Genomic DNA, 18,631 nt, shown 5'->3' with positions numbered 1-18,631 from the left:
CATACATCTGCAGCTGAAGGACAGCCCCATAAAATATGCTCTGTAGTTTCCTCTAATAGATAGGATAGAACTAAGAATACTCCATTGCCGGAAACTAATAATTTTCCTTATTTTGCCAACAAAAAAGCAATCTTAGACTGGGTCAATTAACTTCAATTCTTCACCGTTAATCCATAATAAGAACGTTTTGATAATCTCAATAACTCCTACGAATTTAATAATAAGAAACACAGAAGGAAAATCAAACCCACATCCATCACGAAAGAAAAGAATGGAGCTTATATATAACAAAAAGAATATTGAGGAGAAGACAAACAATAGCCGTATATGCGCCTCTATCATACAGAAAAAAAAAAAAAGTTGCACCGAATGCCGCTCCTCTCACCCACGAACTCTCACAAAAGAATTACTAAAAAGAAAAACCTGAGCAATCAATCCATGATATGAAGTCCCTAAAGAGCCCAAAACCCATCAGAAAAGCCCGAACAAGACGGAAAAGCCGAGCACAATCAGCCATACGATATGGACCAGAAGGAGGGCCTGGCCGGAGAGAGGGCCCGGCCCGCCATTGCCCACCTCGCAGAATCCGAACTTGGCGACCTTGACGCCGGCGCACAGAGCTTCGTGGCAGCCGCACCAGTAGGTGACGCCGTCGACGCCACAAACTGGGTCGGGCCGGAAGCACTTGATGGGGCAGGAGGCAGGCATGGATCCTCCGGCGCAGTTATTTCCGTCATCTTCGGATGGTAATCGGATGGCCGAGGAGTGGTGCTCGGATCCGACGGTGGGGAAGGAGGCGATGGTGAAGACTAAGGTGATCATGACGACGATGAGAGAGGATCTGGATTTGGCGAATGGGGCCATGATTCGGAAAGGCGAGCTCCCTTCGGAGGGCGCGCCTTAGGGAATTGAGAGCCCAAAGATGAGAAGCCAATGGATTTTGAAGCTGACTGGAAAATTATTCGAATCCGAAATTAGCTGAAACCCAAAGATGAACCCTAATTGACCAAATTAGGGTACGTGCAATTATTAGGAAAAGAAAAGAAAAGGTCCTGAGGCCTGGCTCGTCACTTCTTTGGGTCCTGACTCGGTCCATTCTTTTTAAAAATAAAATATATATTTAAAAAATCCCTTAAAATTACCAGTCAAATTATGAAATTATTAATTTTGACAATTATTTTCAGAAAATTAAGATACATTCCTTTTAGAAAAAGATATCTGTAAAGATAATTTAAAATTAACAAAATGCCTTTAGCAAATTCAAAGTAAGTAATTTTCTAACTAAGAAATTACTTTTGTCTAAAAATATTTTCTTACAAATTTGTTTAAAAGGAAATAAGATTTTTTTCAAAAAATCTAACACTCACAAGTCTTTTCAAAAATTCTTATTAAGACGTTTTATATAAAAACGAATATTTCAGCTTAAGGTTTTAAATTTTTAATAAATCATCATCTTTTAACTCAAAATTTGATTTTAGTAAGTTTCTAAAAGTCAAAAGATGTATTTTTTTTTTTTTTAAACCAACAACCAACGCACAAATTTTTTTTTTTTTCTATCACTTATTGTTCCCATTCAACCTTATTATTGTTCTTCTCTTATCTCTATGCCTATGATTTTTTTTTAAGAGAAATTGTCATCATTCATTTATCAAAAAAACTTACATCCATGACAGGATATATTATAGGATGTCTATATATCAAACATGACATCATAAATCAAAATAATGCATTTGGAGCTCCACCAGTACACTATTTCCTTTTGTCACTGGTCTAGTCTTCACTATTACTGATATTCTTTATAAACAAATATATAAGAGACAACACTCTCTACCTAAACAGAGACTCATCCTCTACAGACAAACGTCCGAGAGACAAACTTTTTTTTTTATTTTAATTAACAATAAGGAAAAAAATAGTAAAATAGATGCGAAAAATAATGGATTACAGTTTGAACCAACTCCAGCAGATTTTGAAATCTGTGACAGCCCATGAAGGCAACACACATGTCTCTTTTCAACTACAAAAGTCAAAGGTCTGGTGTGGCGAGTTAGGTAATCTGGCGTGTGTGTCAAAAAAAGCAGTTGAAATGGATGGCGCATGAAGACCATGCGCAGATGTCGATGGCGTGTGAGAACCACGCGTGGTGTTTTGTAAGTGGTGTTTTTTACAAAATCACCATTTTCCACCGAACGATTTTCAGCTTATGAATTTACTTGTGTCACGCATGTTACTCTGGAGTTGCCGGAAAGCTACAGATCTTCCTTTTTGGCCTTGAAAAAAACAAAAAAAAACTAAACAAAAAAAAATCTTGATAGACAAGGTAGGTGAATGGATGAAGGAGTGAAGAAGAGGGAGGAGGAGGGGGACCCCTCAAACAAAAATAAAATCTGGAGCCCTTATTTTTTACGAGGGGGGAGGGCGTCTCCTTTATGCTTATGATTTTGAATGGAAATATTGATTTTTTTTTTTTTTTTTTGTTATAGAGAATAATTTATGATTTATAATATATTATAGTCATAATGTGCCTTTAACAGACACAAAGAGATTGCACAAAACAAACCCACAAATTGATGTACTTCATGAAATTCGTTAGATCTATTTTATAATAAAAATAACTTTACAATCTAACGTACTATATTAAGCCACATCAATTTGTTAGTTTACTTTTGTAAAATTCATTTATAGCTAAAGCATTTTCTTAAGTTAAAGTTACTCTTCTTTTTCTTTTTCTTTTTTATCTATATTATATCATCATTACATGTCCCTTTTTACATTCTCATATAAGAAAAGAAATATATCATACACATAGCCTCCACTACCAAAATAAAAAAGAAAAATGGCTCCACCACTAGATATATCTACTATATATATAAATGTAAATGTTAGAGGAACAGTATTTTCGTCTAACATTTTTGTTTTCAATTTTGCCCTCACTTATATTCTTAAATTATGTTCTGCGTGTGTTTTTGCTGCTGAATTCTTTCTAGTTTTATCCCTAATTTTATATCCAAATTCAACCACTTTTGTTTCTCATTTTACTTCACCGCCTAAATATTATTGTCTTTTTACATTTACGATCTTATCACTTCCTCTGACAGGCTGAAATCGACTCAAATATGAAACTTAATATTTTCCTTCCGCTTGTGCTCTCTCTACTCTCGCTTTCTTAAAAAAAAAAAAAAAATCTCTGTGTGCTTCGAATTGCTCCTCCTCCTGAATCTTGGTAGTGCTGGGTATGCTTCTTATTCTTTCTTCTCTCAGTGCTGCATGAGTGAATTTCTTACACTATAATTACATCATATGCATATGCATGACAAAAAAAAAACTTAAATAGAATAAAAATCATATTTGCATATTCGCATCTGATCAGGTGAATTAGTATTTCTTAGAAAATAAACCCAACAAAATCAAACAAATCCATATGGATATACATGACACCAAAAAACAACTCAATCACAGTGAATAAAATCTTTTGATTTTCATAACTTCAGTAGGGAACTCTTCCGATTTGCTCGCAGTTTAAGAGAGAGGGAGACAAGCAACGAACCGATGTACTGACAACAAAAAAAAAAAAAAAAAAAAAAAAAAAACCAAACCGAACATCAATAGGTAACCTTACTTGGAGAAAATTGAAACTCATTCAAAACCATAATAGAAAGTGAATCAAAAGGGTCTTACCTCCAAAGATTTCACTTTGGAAAGATGTGAACAAAACTTTGGATTCAAACTTGGAAACAAACTGAAAATGGGTAAAGAGAAGTGAGCATCATTTGGCTAGGAATGAAGGAAACCATTTCCTCTCTTGCTTGTGGGTCGCACGGCTTGAAAAATGGAAGAGGAAGCTTTGATCTCTTGAGAAGAAAAGAGAGGAGGAAGGAAGGAGATGAAGGCGTCTGCTAGGCTTGGAGGACAAGAAATCTTTTTTTTTTTTTTTTTTTTTGGGTTTGAAATGAGAAAAAAACACATTGTTACATGTTTGTGGACCTAGCTACTAGCACATGATTTATTAAATTTTTTCACTTAGTATATGAATTGTACATGGAACCTAATAACACATGGAAATATAGTTTATTGATAATTCAAATCAATTCATATATCTATTACAAAGTAAATAATATGTTCCAATTTATTGTATTGATTATTATCCCTAATATGTTAATATAATTAAGCTGAATAAATATAATTATATTTTTATTATATTCTATTTTTTATATATTTTTTAAAACATATCTATTGATTATATCTTTATTTCAGTTGTGCCCATTGCAGTCATTGGCATCCTGCATTTTCATCTGCCTTTTATTGGTCCCCTACTTTTCGGGATGTCCTGATCCCTTTTAATATAAAAAAAAGTCTGGTGTTTATGTTTTTTAATAATTATTTTGATTATTCACATTATTGTTGACAATATCTTCTGGCATATTTATCCTACATTCTAGCTGCGATTTAGTATAAAAGTTTTCGTATTGTTTCTCCTGAATTAAATACTTCTGATCGTGTATTCAATTTTTTGGTTGCATGTAGTAGTTCGATCTAAAAAAAAAAAAATAATAATGCCATGAATTGTTTCTGGATGATTTGATTGGATGTTGTTATTACCTCTTTCATCTTGTGTTCTGTATTTGCCTTGGGACAAATTCAAAAGAAAAATAAGCGAACCAGCACACCTGCCTTTTTTATTTTAATAATATGTTTATTTATGTTTTTTAGAAGGAAAACCTCTACATATTTAAAATAAAATGATTTTTTTTTATATTATCAACAGTCAAATATTGATTATCATCAAGAATGATTGATAATAACTTCCGTGAGAAAAAATTAATAATAAGACGTATATATATATATATATATATGGTAACATGAAAGTTATATTTAAAAAAAAATAATTAATTGAAATATTATAATACCTTGTGTTTAATAAATTGTAAGTGCAGAGTATAAAACCGATCAATCAAGCATCTTCGTGTTAACTTTTCCAAGAAAAATGATATATAAATTTATGGTTTTGGTCCAAACTAGCCACTGAAGTATGAGGAAGTACATGCATGCATGTTTACCGTTGTAAGTACAGTATTATATGATCACAAGCTGCTTTAATTAGTAAGTTTAGTAATAAATAACCAAAGGTCGACGTAGACATAAAACACATTTCTTTGCGTACACGAGTCCAGTACTTAGTACCATTGTTTCCAAACTTTGGTGGCAAAATTCCAAAAGCTTGATAAACAGTAGCTTATTAGTACAAAGACTATAACGAAAACCAAAAAAATAAAAAATAAAGTAGCATTTCCAATGTTTTTCATTTTTGTTGTTCTTTTACAACCTTTTATTTGTTTTTTTTTTTTCTTATATGTTTTATTAAAAATAGTATTGATAATAAATTTCATTTAATGTATTATTTTTTTCCTTCCAATTTTTTTTTTCCTATAACTACTAAATTTATTTATTTCATCTGTTATTATTGTTAGATTATTTTTTTCTAATGTATTTTTCGTTTTACAGATTTGCTGCTTTTGCTCTTACTTTACTGTTCGTCAATCTGGCTGTTATCAATTTCCTCTATTTGCACTGTTTTTTTGTTCGTCCTCTACTTTCTGGTATGTTCTCTTATATCTCATCTGAAAAAATGTTATTCAATTGTTTTATATTTATATAAATGCACCTGTAGTCAAGATAAATTGTTAACATTATATGTTTGTTGTATGAATATTTCATTTCCTCATGATATTGATTTCTTTTAATAGATTTGTTCTATTCTAAGATCTACTATCGCATTTGGTTCACTTAATATGATTTGTATGAAATTATTTTGAATTAATTATTTTCTTCTTTCTCTTTTATTATAAATGCTTATAATATTTGTTATGCATATATGTCATCATATATACATATCTACTCACATCTTTGATATGTTTTTAAATGTTTTTTAGATTACGCTATGAAATCGACACAGAATAATTTATAATCTTCGATAACTTTATGCCAACTGATAAGATGACATTATTAAATGTAAAAATATATTTAAACATTATTAACACCAAATCTTTTCAATTGTATCTAACTTCTTCTATGAATAAACCTTGAAGAGCATGAAAAACATCCAGCAAGAAGAAATTGGTATAATGCTCAATCAAAAGAGAAAAAAGAAGAGATCCATCAAAAAAAAAAAGAAGAGAGAGATATAATGAGTTGAAAAAACTTCCAAATAATAAAATGCAAAGGCAAACACAGTCCCAACATGCTCTCTCTTTTTGTTCAAACGACAATGAAGTCATTTGTATAAGAGAAATTAGATCGTCTTCGAATATCAATTCTTCTGAAACTAACGTACATAACGATACCTCTACTTCAATGTAGAGCGATTAGATTTATTCATAACCACTTCTTATAAAAAAAACATTTCCTTCATTTTTTTTCTCATTCTATTCAATAAATATTAAAAAAAAATTCTTCCATAGATTAATTATCTAAATGAAGAGGAATTCAATTCTGAAAGCACGTCAGAGTTCGATTTTGGTAGTGTACAAATTAACACCTTCTTTCATTAATTCCTACATCAATATTTAATACTTTATCCTCAATTATTTTATTGTTATTTTTACATAGGAAAATGACAAGGTAAATCTCCTTATTTTAAACAAATATTACACACTACAATTCTTGAACCAAATTATTTATCATTAGTACCGTCATGTAAATATTATGGAGTAAAAAAAAATTTATCATGAACCAATCAGTTTTTGTTGTTTTGATGGAACCATATCGTTAGCTTTTAGTCAAATTCTTGATCAACTTTATCAGTTATTTGCTTCTAATTCAAGTGAATCTGAAAATTTTCGTACATATGTGCGTACATATAATAATAAATTCGCCTTCATATTGTTTGGAGTTAAGTTCGATACAAATTTGTATAGAAGAAACAAATGAATTTACACATTTAAAGTTTAAAGACAGATTTATCATTACATTAATGATTTAATTACTGAAGATGGATGTCCTTCATATTTGCAGCTATACTTCTATGATACTGAACACGAATTAGAAAATTGTGTTAATGATGTAGAAATATTAGATCCTTCTATTATTAGTCAACTTATGTCTATACTCAGGGTTAATCCATATAGTCGTTTCTTTTGAAGTTTGAGCAACATTTCAAATCTCGAAAATCATATAATTCACATAAGATCATGTGTTTGGTTGAATCAACGTGTTTATAATGCCCTATCAGTATCACAAGTTGCAGCTATTTGGACTAAATCTGGCAATTATACAAAAGAAATAGGTCGAAACATTATTGTTTTTAGTCATACAGGTGGAAATCATATTGTTCAATATTATTTTGGTTGTTATGATCCACTTCAATATCATTATTATTTCCTCTTGGTGATTCTGGTTGGCATGAAGGAATTGAAAAATTTTAAAAATGAACAATATTATTAAACAATCAAACGTAACACTAACTGATCTCCAACAGTCAAATAATGTAGAAGAACTATTTCGAACTGAAGAAGAAGGTAGCAATAACTTTAACTCTTCTAACTTCTATATCATAAACTTTCATATGTTTATATTTCTAAATCTCTTCCCATAATTTTTGTAGTTTTGAAGAAGAAGAGGAAACAACCAATAGTTTTGTGCCGTGAATATTATTATTTCAAATTACAAATTAGACAACACAATAAATCAATTCTATTATTATCTGGTCGTTTATTACAACAATTTGTTGTTGATATGTACATTTAAATTGAAACTTCAAGATTAAATTATTTCCGTTCAAAACAACAGGAAATTAGATCAGATGTATATCAAGGCATTGTCGATAGTATTTCAATTGGAGAAACTAACGCCTCTAAAATTGGAAGACGTATTATCTTACCTCCATCTTTTATCGAAGGCCCAAGAGATATAAGCAAAAGACATATGAAAGCAAAGGCATTAATTCAACGTTTTAGCAAACCTGACATTTTCTTAACTATGATATGTAATCCAAATTGGGAAGAAATTTTAAATGAATTAAAGCCACATGAAGAAGTTCAAAATTGTTCTAATTTAATCGCGCGAATCCTTAGAGTAAAATTAGAAGATTTAAAAAATGAGTTATTCAAGCGAGAAATTTTTGATAAAGTTCAAACATATGTTTACACAATTGAGCATCAGAAAATGGGCTTACCACATGTTCATTTCTTAATAATACTACAAAAAGATTGACGAATTTATACCCTTGAATCTTTCGATGAAATTGTTTCAACAGAAATACCTGATAAAACAAAAAACTTACATTTATATAAAACTGTTGTTAAATATATGATGCATGGTCCTTGTGGAATATTAAATCCAACTAATATATGTATGAAGAAAAATGGAACTTGCAAAAATCAACATCCCAAAGAATTTACATCTAAAACAACTGTTAGAATCGATTGTTTTTCATTATATAAACGTTCTAATGATGGAGTAATTGTGAAAGTTAGAAAACAAAATTTAAATAACCGTTGGGTTGTACGATATAATTCATACCTTCTTTCAAAATTTAATTGTCATATAAATGTTAAAATTTGTTCTACAATTAAAACTGTTAAATATCTGTATAAATACATTTACAAAGGATATGATCATATTACTTTCAATTTAATTAACGACGAAAATAATCAACAAATTGATGAAATCGAACAATTTTAATCAGATAGATGAATTACTCCATCTGAAACTATGTGGAGAATATATAGTTTTACACTTAATGAAATGTATCCATCAGTTTATATTTTACATCTTCATTTTGAATATCAACATTTAGTAGCTTTTCGTGCACGCGAAAATATAAAAAATATTTTAAATTTAGATTTATCAGGAAAATTGATGTTAACTAAATTTTTTTTAACAAATCAAATTGATCAAAATGCACGTAATTTATTGTATAGAGAATTTCCTAAAAATTTTGTTGGAATCAACAATATAAAATTTGAACTCCAAGAAAAAAAAATGTTATAGGCCGAATTGTCACTGCAAATCCAATTGAATGTGAAATATATTACTTACAAATATTACTGAATCACATTAGAGAACTAAAATCATTTGAAGATTTAAAAATAATTAATGGTATTACTGTACCAACATTTCATGAAGCAGTTATTTACTGGTCTATTGAACAAAGATAGTAGTTTAGAAGAATATTTAGAATAACCATATTTATACCAAATGCCAAACAGCTTAAAGCGTTTTTTTTTTGCAATAATTTTGGTGTACTGTAATCTTACAAGTCCAAAAGAACTTTGGGAACAATTTGAAAAAGAAATATCTGCAGATTTTCATTTAACAAGTACAACAACAACAAATATTAAAACAATGGTATTACAAAACATCTATTTTAGCTCGAATCAATGGGGAAAAATATAAATATGTATCATTTTGCTCTCATTGATATGTTCTCTGATGATAAATAATTTACATATCAAGAAATTGATGATAAATTAACTGTTACAATTCCAAAAGAAGATCTCTTTGCATCAAACCATCTAAATTTTGAACAAAAACACACATATAATTTGATTCTCAAAACTTTACTTCTCGACATATTTTCTACATTCTTCATTGATGGTCCTACTGGCACTGGAAAAACATTTTTATATAAAGCGGTTTTTGCTAAAATTAGATCGAAACATATAGTAGCACTTGTAATTGTATCATCTAGTGTTGCTGTATCAATTTTACCTTGACGCCGAACAACACATTCACGCTTTAAGATTCCATTAAATGTAGAGAAAATAGCATATGCAATGTTAGCAAACAAGAAAATCTTGCTAAATTATTATGTCTTGCAAAATTAATTATATGGGATGAAGCGTCTATGTTGGGAAAACATTCTATAGAGGTAGTAGATAAAATGTTGCGAGATATAAATGATACAGGCCTCCCTTTCGGTGGAAAAGTTATTATTTTTTTTAGAGATTTTCGTCAAGTATTACCTGTAATTCGTAAAAACAAAAGAGAAGAACAATTTGATACAAGCTTAGCATGTTCATATTTATGGTCTTCTTTAATTAAAATTAAATTAACAGAAAATATGAGAGCTAGATTAGATCTTGATTTTTCCCGTTATTTGATTGAAGTTGGTAATGGTAGTGAACCAATTACTGTTAATGAAATAATCAAAAGTCCAACAAAAATGTTTATTCCTTACAACAATGATATTGAATTTTTAAATTCTTTATTAGAAGTTATTTTTGGAGATATATCAAATTATTCAAATAATTTAGTTGAAATGAAAAATTGAGCTATATTAATACAAAAAAATCAATCAATTGACGAAATAAATGTCATAGTCATTGAAAAATTTCCTTGTGACATGGTGCGATATTACAGTTTTGATGAAACAATTGATACATCTGAACAATGTGTTATGGAATATTTTTTAAATACTTTAACACTAAATGGATTGTCACCACATGAATTATTGCTTAAAAAGAATTGTCTCATCATGTTACTTAGAAATATAAATCCTTCAGAAAGTTTATGCAATGGCACACGATTGATTTGTTGCAATTTTAATCGTAATGTCATTCATGCAAAATTTCAGTTGGTCATCACAAAGGAAAAATGGTTTTTATACCAAGAATTCCATTCTTATCATATGCAAATGAGAATAATGGTTTTCTATTTAAACGAATGCAATTCTCCATCAAATTAAGTTTTACAATGACAATAAATAAATCACAAAGAAAGCATTAAATTCTATTGGAATATATTTACCTGAACCAATATTTTCTCATGGACAATTATATGTGGCATTATCAAAAGTCAAAACTGTTAATTCAGTAAATATTCTTATAAGACCAACTACAATTGATAATTACGAAAGAAATTGCACAAAAAATATTGTGTATAAAAATTTTTTAAAATTAACAAACTCATTACGATGCTATATAAATAGTCGAATTTAATATTTTTTTTATTCTACTCAATTAATTTTCTTCAAATGTTGTTATTATTTATGTGTTTTATTGCTTTTTTTTAATTATATTATAGAGTTTGTAATAGATATAGTAATATTTCTTTGTCTTCTAATTTGTAAATACAGCAAACATGCAAACTATTTATGCATCAATCAAACACATCACTCCATTTACCAAAAATTGGAAAATAAAGATGCTCGTTGCAAAAAAAATACCAAAACAAATAGCACAGAACTCGCCAACAAAAAATCAGAACCTCACACTGATAGATCATCAGGTATCAATCATTTTGTATTTGTTATATTTTATACATTTCGTTCTATAAATATTTTATTCTATTGTATTTATTATATTGTATTTACTATTGATACATAAATATTTAATTATTTAAATTTAAATGATTAGCTCTTTCATTTATTTTCTTGCAGGCAAATCGATTGCAGACAGTAATATTTGATAAAGACATTGATCTACGCAACGATACAGTGTATGTTTTTCAATCTTATTATATAGGCAATGCATATGTGAAAGCAATAGATCCAAGACACAAGATAAAAGCACATCAATATCAATGGATAATCAATTCGGGGACAATTATTGAAAATATTGAAGATGATGAACCAGCGCTAAAACTTCCAGAGTACAATATCATCTCTTTCAATGAGATTGACGCTTATAAGGATACTGATTCTGAAATAGGTCATTGTTATATAGGTAACTATTATATATATTTATATACTTTTGTTTCCTTATGAACTAACAACAAACATTTTGATGAAATAGATATTTTAGCTGTTGCAATCCAAATTATCCCACCAAGCGAAGTCAACACTATCCATGGAAAGATAACAGTTCAAGATATACAAGTTATTGATGAAAGGTTTAAACACATCCCCAATTACATTTATAGCATTTTTTATTTAATAGGTTATAATACTTTTATTATTACAAATTTAATTTTATTTCCAACTTGTATAGCCGGAAGCCTTTGCGTTTAATAATGTGGGCTCGATTTGTTCATGACGAGTGTAAACAAATTTCAAATATTATTGTAGCAAAACCAATAATTCTTGGAAGATGAATTAAATTTGGTTCTTATAATGGTACTTCTCATTGAAAATAATAATCTTCTTAATTATTTATCATATATTTATATATTTTTTAACACATATTTATAATGTAGGTCTTTCTTTATCTTCAAAACCACAAGTGTTTTTATCATCGATCCTCTTCTAGCACTTGCAGTTTCATTATGTACATGGTAAATCATTTGTTTAAAAGAATTTCTTTCAGTAATTAATTTTATAAAATATAAATTATTTATTGCTTCATTCATTATAACATAATATCATATACATTTATATATTATCGCTTTTTTTACTACTTACGTCACTTTAATTATTAATTCAATTTTTTTAGGGCAACACAAAATGGTGCATTGTTAGTAGAAATCATTGCCAAGAATTTAGATACATCAAGAGAATCAACTTCAACCAGTGTCATGCAGACGATAACAAAAATTTCTGAGATTGCTGAGATTATTGATTCCATAGAACCAATGACGATGTAACTTTCTTTTTTAAAACTAAATTATTTCTTTCTATTTAAATTCACCTTACTACTACATTCATATTATACATTTATTTCTCACTTTTTAATGCAGAAATCAACATTCACAGTTAAAGGAAAATTTTTATTACTCAACTTATATCAGTCATTCTGCTACATGTCATGTGCAAATTGTAATAAAGCAATTGGATATGATTATAATGAAAAACTCTTGTGTTATAATTGCAAAAATATGAGCATCAGACAGCCACGGTAAGCATTTTATCTCATCATTTTAAATGATCATTTTTTACATAATAAATATAACATAGTAATTATCAAAATTACGCAATAATAATATTCTCATTAATTATAGTTGTCGAGTCTATCTAAAAATAAAGGATGATACTGCATAGCAGTTGTTGTCTTTGGACCGATTACAGAAAAAATACTGAATTCTACACCTGTTGATCTCTTCGAACACTCAGGCGAGGTAAAATATATGTTTATAAATTTATTCAAAAAAACTTATTGCATTATGTTTTATATTTTTTTCATTATTGCAGGAGCACCTACCATATTCAGCAAACATTGCAAGTACAATTTCAGAAAATAAATGGATTATACACTTGCGCGTAGAAATGAATCAACATGGTCAATTATGCCAGAATAAGCTCAACATGCTATCCGCCGAATCTATAAATCAAGCTACATCATAAACACTCTAAATCTCTTTTTGTTAAACTTTTCACTGTTGTAATTATATGCTTAAATAGGACGCTAACTTGTATGTAAAGTTTAAGTTTGTTTCTTTACTTTTAAGTTCATATAAACTTCTAACTATTGTCATTATATAGTTAAATAGGACGTTGACTTGTATGTAAAGTTCATGTTTATTTTTTTTATTTCTATCATCTAGGCATACGTACAGTGCATGTTGCCCTTACTAGTATGTATGTATGTATAATACAAATTAGGTGAAGATATTCATGAAAACTCAATGTTTATTTGTTAAAATTTGAAGATAAAGTTGTAATATATAATATCAAGAATTCATTTTGTAAAAAGTAAATAATTCATGAACAAGTTGGAGATTGCTCGAATAATAAATAAGCTATTTGTGAATTTAAAATGCATCTCGATAACAAATTGAGCTTGACTCCTGTTCGAATAAAAATTAATTAAAAGTATTTTGACAACTGACTCCTACTTAAACTCGACTTATTTACACTCCTAATTATGACCCAAATATTAATTGTACAATATAACTTCATACTTGATTTTATTGCTATGAAGTTTCACAAAACATGACACTTGAAATGAAGAAGAATATCTTTCTTCTTATTTACCCACCTTGGGGCCGAACCCAGCACCTCGGGCCCCCATGGGGTGGCCCAAAAAAGTAGTGGTCGTTTCAGGCCACCAATGGGCCAAAAAATACCATGGAGGTGGCCCTTTTCTTGACCACCCACGGATTTGTGCCAGGGCCACCATTGGGTGCTGAACAACGTGGAGGAATTGCCTCTGCGCCACCCTCTCTTTGTTTTTTAGAGAAACAATAACTTTTTTCCCTTTTGATTTTGGTTTCTTAAAAAAAAGTTGTTTTCAAAAAATTATAGTATAGTTTAATGTTTTAAAAGATAGAATTCTCCACTTGGCAATCTTATATGTTGCCATGTGTATTTGTTAAGCCAAATGGATGAGATTTGTAATAAAAGGGATTAGATTTCAAGTTTGTTGTAGTACAAGAAGTTATTCCTAAATAAAGCACAAGGAGGTTATTGGCCAAATTTTCCTAGTAAATTAATTAGGGGTATAAATATAAACCGGAAAATTGGACCGGACCGGTTGGTCCGGTTTTGAACCGGTCCGGTCCGAGACCAATTCTTATATTATGAAAATCGGCCGGACCAGGTTCGGTTTCAGTTCCATAGTTTCCAGGATCGGACCGGACCGGTTGGGAAAAATATATATATAAAAATTAATTTTATATATTATACAAAATATTTTTTATATAAGTTTTAAGTATAATATATAATTATATATTAAATTTTTATATATAATTATATATCATATATGAAATAATTTCATATTATAATTTATAATTTATAGCATAAAATGTTAATCTTAAACATGAACATTTGTAATTTTTTTGATCATATGTTATTAATATAATTATATATAAGATAATGTTATTATAATTTATAAAATAAAAGTTTAATCTTAAAGATGAAATTTAATTGATCATGTGCTTTAAACATAAAATATATATATATATATGTATATATATTAAATTGTTAATAACATTTTATCATAAGAAGTAAGAACCAAAAAAAAAAAAAAATACTCAAATATTTTTTTAAAAAAATACCAGAAAATCGAACTAGACCGGACCGGAAACCAATAAAACCGGAAGTACCGGTTTAGGAGGGTAACCGGTGTGTAATCGGTTTTTAAAAATACAAAACCGGTACTTACTAGTTCGGTCCTAAATTTTATCTAAAACTGAACCGGTTACACCCCTATTAATAATAATAATAATAATAAGAGTTTTTCTACTATCATCTTTACACCATACTTTATTTTTTATTTTTATATTTTTATTCCTGTTAAACTAAATAAATTATTCTCCTCATTATTCATACACCACATATTAGATAAGGGAAAAAATAAAAATAAAAAATCATAGGTAGTGTGTGGTGTACAGATGATGAGTAGAATTTTTCTAATAATAATAGAATGGGCTACAATAAAAATAACTAAACATTAGTATAAATTTATGAAACGGTACAAATTATTTAGTCAAAATTTAGCCACTAAATATATTTTATATGATGGTTCGAAAAAAATTATTTTATAAAGTTAATCATGCACATTATAAATGTACCAAATTTGAGTAAGTTGATGGAAAAATAAACAAACTAAAACTAAATATTTAGCTCGATCCCGAGCTTTATTTTTGGCTAGTCTTGAAAATCAAATCAAATCAAATCAAAAAAAAAAAAAAAAAGAAATTGATCCAATATTAATGATACTTACAAATAGAACTAATAAAATCTTTTAATTCTACATAGAAGATCACGAGGTACTATTAGATTATAGATTATTCCGTATTATCATTCTCTCACATGTACAATATATCAATATAATTAAAATCTTTTATATTATAAGCATGACTAATTGAGTAATATCCTATAATATTAAAAGAGTATATAATATATATCATTCTCGAGATGCAAGACTCAACATGTTAACAGAATGTGCAATTAAGCAGCTCATAAGCTTGCTATATATGTTTAGAATGTGGATGATATCAATGTATGGTGGGAATCAATCCCATATTTTATTTGGCAAGTCATCTGGATTGATAATTATTTGTAATATTTTTTGAATTTGCTTAATGAAATTGTTTTCAACATTAAAAATAAAAGAAATAAAAAATAAAAAAAAGGACAATATATTTGTATTCTAAGACCAACTAATAATTACTTTTAGAAAAACCATTTTCCCTTATTTTCGAGAAAAAGGTTCTAAGTTTAGAGCATTAACCATCTTAGTCTAGCTAGGCTGCCAACCATGAAATTCATGACTGTTATAATTAACCAAAAACAACAGTTACTACGCAACGATCATGAGAGGCCCTAAAGCAAACATTGTTGTCGGTATGAATAAGTCACACACAGATTGTTGGCCTATGATTTGCTACATTAACGTGCTATTGCATAACCATATATAGCTCCTAAATATATGCACTTGTTGGCTATATTACCCTAATAGCTACCACTTCCTCCCCTTTGTCCTTTACAAACTTCAAACGCTCTCATCCTCAAGCATTCTCAATCTTATTTCGGTCTTTCAGCCACCCACCTTTATCAATAAATGGGAGGCTGTGCGAGCAAGCCCAAGGAGGAGTCTGATATCCTTAAGGTGTCACTCCCTACCGATGATGTTGTTGCCCCTGAGAAGGCCGAGGGCGAGACTGTTCATGCTGATCAAGTACATATATGCATTACGATTCTGATCCTGTTGCACAGTCTTGAGTTTCATTACAGAAAAACTGGGTTTTTTTATGATAATGTTTAATGGTATCTTATTCTTTTTTTTCTCTTCCTTTCTCTTATATGCGATTGTAGGGGACCATTAACAATGTAGATGAGATTCAGAACGAAGCACCTTTGATAGACCTCTCCAAGGAGGAGGATGAAGACTCATCCTCTGAACAAAAGAATACTATTGTCAAAGCAGCACCAGTTTCTATTGAGGCACATGAAGAAACCGCCAAGATAGCAGAAGACACAGTTGAAGACCCTACCAATGAATTGAAGGACGTCAAGGTTGAGGCTAATAATATTGAGACTAATGAGCCGGCAAAGGAGGAGCAAGCTGAGGCCAAGATTGACAAATCAGATGTTGTTGCTCCGCTCTCTGGAGAAAAAAGTGATGCACCTCTTACTACCGCATGATAACGCCTCAAAGCTAACAAAAAAAATAAAGCTAGCTATAAGTTGCCATCAAGCTTTAATTTATCAGGGTGATGATGATGGTTGACTGGTTTAAACCTGGATTGTTGGGAGTGCATGATGCAAGGACATGGAATTGACATTATTTTTTATCGATCGTTTAGATAATGTATTTGTTCTTCGTAATTTGTTCATGTTTCTACTTCTAATCCATGTATCTAGTTTTAGAAATCAAATATGCTATGCAAAAATATTTGGACAATTACCATCGATCCAGCTTCCCTTCCTTCAAATATTGCCATCGCCGCAATATTAGACAATAAAGAGAATGTTATCTTCTAAAGATAAAGAGAGATGAGCATATATGGAAGAGAAGAAATTAAGGTCATAATATATATTAAAAAATTGTATAAAGAATAATTATTTTAAGAAAAACCCCAATATTCAAATCATATCCTATATATGATTGATTACCTTGACTAGTATAATTAAATATTTATCCAGCTTACAGCTTGTTTATATGCTGATGAGGTGTCTTATACTAGGCTAGACTTGTTTAAACTTTTGATAGCAAGGCTATTAGCTAGCTAGCAATCGTCTCAAGTATAAAAGGCATGCAGAAAAGATAAGAGTCATTTGAGCCATACAAACAGCAAATCATGATCAATATGAAAAAATTTAGAATACGTGCACATCTATATATGGTATATATTTCAATTACATATCAAATGGATTATGATGACCTTATATAGATCATGTTGTTTAGCATACATATGACGATTTTGTTTTTCAGTACTTTACGACTATTAATGCCTACCACTATGACAGTTGTTATTTTTGTAAATGAAATAATGACTTTGAAACAAAAATTAATTTCATTCACACATTAATATATATATATATATATATGTTCAAATTTTTATTAATTTACAATTGTACGTCAAGTAGTTGACGTTCTAAAAGTATTAGTATTGGTTTCATCAAAATCATATCTAAAATTTAGCTAAAAGTACGTGTTTTCCATAAATTCAAAAACATTTAAGTCATAACCCCACATTGGATTAGTCAAAATAATAATATAACATTATTTTTTTAATAATAATATTTATAACTTTTTTTCACATTTTACAACTACACTAACCATATTTTAATTAATAATTTAATTTTTACTTGAATTATAGTTTTCCAACTAATTTTTTTCCTCAACCTAATTTACAAAACCAACTTATTCTTGAAAACAGATATCATGTGAACCTGATATGTGAACCTAATATACAAGACCAAGTATAATATACAAGACCAAGTATAATATAGAAGCAGATCTTAATATATCGAAACAGTTATAAACAGTTGGCCGGGTCTGATAATATTTTAGAATAAAATTTCACTTTTGAAGATGAACATGAGTATATCTTCAAATATGAAGAAACACTTAGAAATACTATAGCTCATATTTGAAACCACTAATATTTGACTACTCCAATGCAGATGATTTCATCTCTATTTCTTCAAATTTTGAAAATGAACTGACATTTGATTAAGCCAATGTCAATGCTCTAATACTATATCACAGGGCATTCAAATGTTAAAGAAATGCTATACCATTTATATTAATTGCTTGTGTTCAAATTATCTAAGATTATATCTTGTTTTGTATGCAATAGAAAATTTTAT

At 29.2% G+C, this 18,631-nt stretch overlaps 2 protein-coding genes across 2 annotated transcripts; one reads left to right on the top strand and one right to left on the bottom strand.

The window, feature by feature from the left end:
- Nucleotides 1-256: 256 nt before the first annotated feature.
- Nucleotides 257-1,071, bottom strand: LOC121257806. The gene has a single exon (XM_041159046.1). The coding sequence runs from the start codon at nucleotides 862-864 to the stop codon at nucleotides 472-474; it is 393 nt and encodes a 130-aa protein (XP_041014980.1). The 5' UTR covers nucleotides 865-1,071; the 3' UTR covers nucleotides 257-471.
- A 15,184-nt stretch (nucleotides 1,072-16,255) lies between these two features.
- On the top strand, nucleotides 16,256-17,225 carry LOC121257079. The gene is made up of 3 exons (XM_041157955.1): nucleotides 16,256-16,493; nucleotides 16,631-17,025; nucleotides 17,056-17,225. The coding sequence occupies exons 1-2, from the start codon at nucleotides 16,377-16,379 to the stop codon at nucleotides 16,958-16,960; spliced, it is 447 nt and encodes a 148-aa protein (XP_041013889.1). The 5' UTR covers nucleotides 16,256-16,376; the 3' UTR covers nucleotides 16,961-17,025; nucleotides 17,056-17,225.
- Nucleotides 17,226-18,631: the final 1,406 nt, after the last annotated feature.

This window comes from Juglans microcarpa x Juglans regia, chromosome 3S (assembly GCF_004785595.1).
Source record: "Juglans microcarpa x Juglans regia isolate MS1-56 chromosome 3S, Jm3101_v1.0, whole genome shotgun sequence".
NCBI classification, from domain to species: domain Eukaryota; kingdom Viridiplantae; phylum Streptophyta; class Magnoliopsida; order Fagales; family Juglandaceae; genus Juglans; species Juglans microcarpa x Juglans regia.
This window is presented reverse-complemented; position numbering and strand designations above follow the sequence as displayed.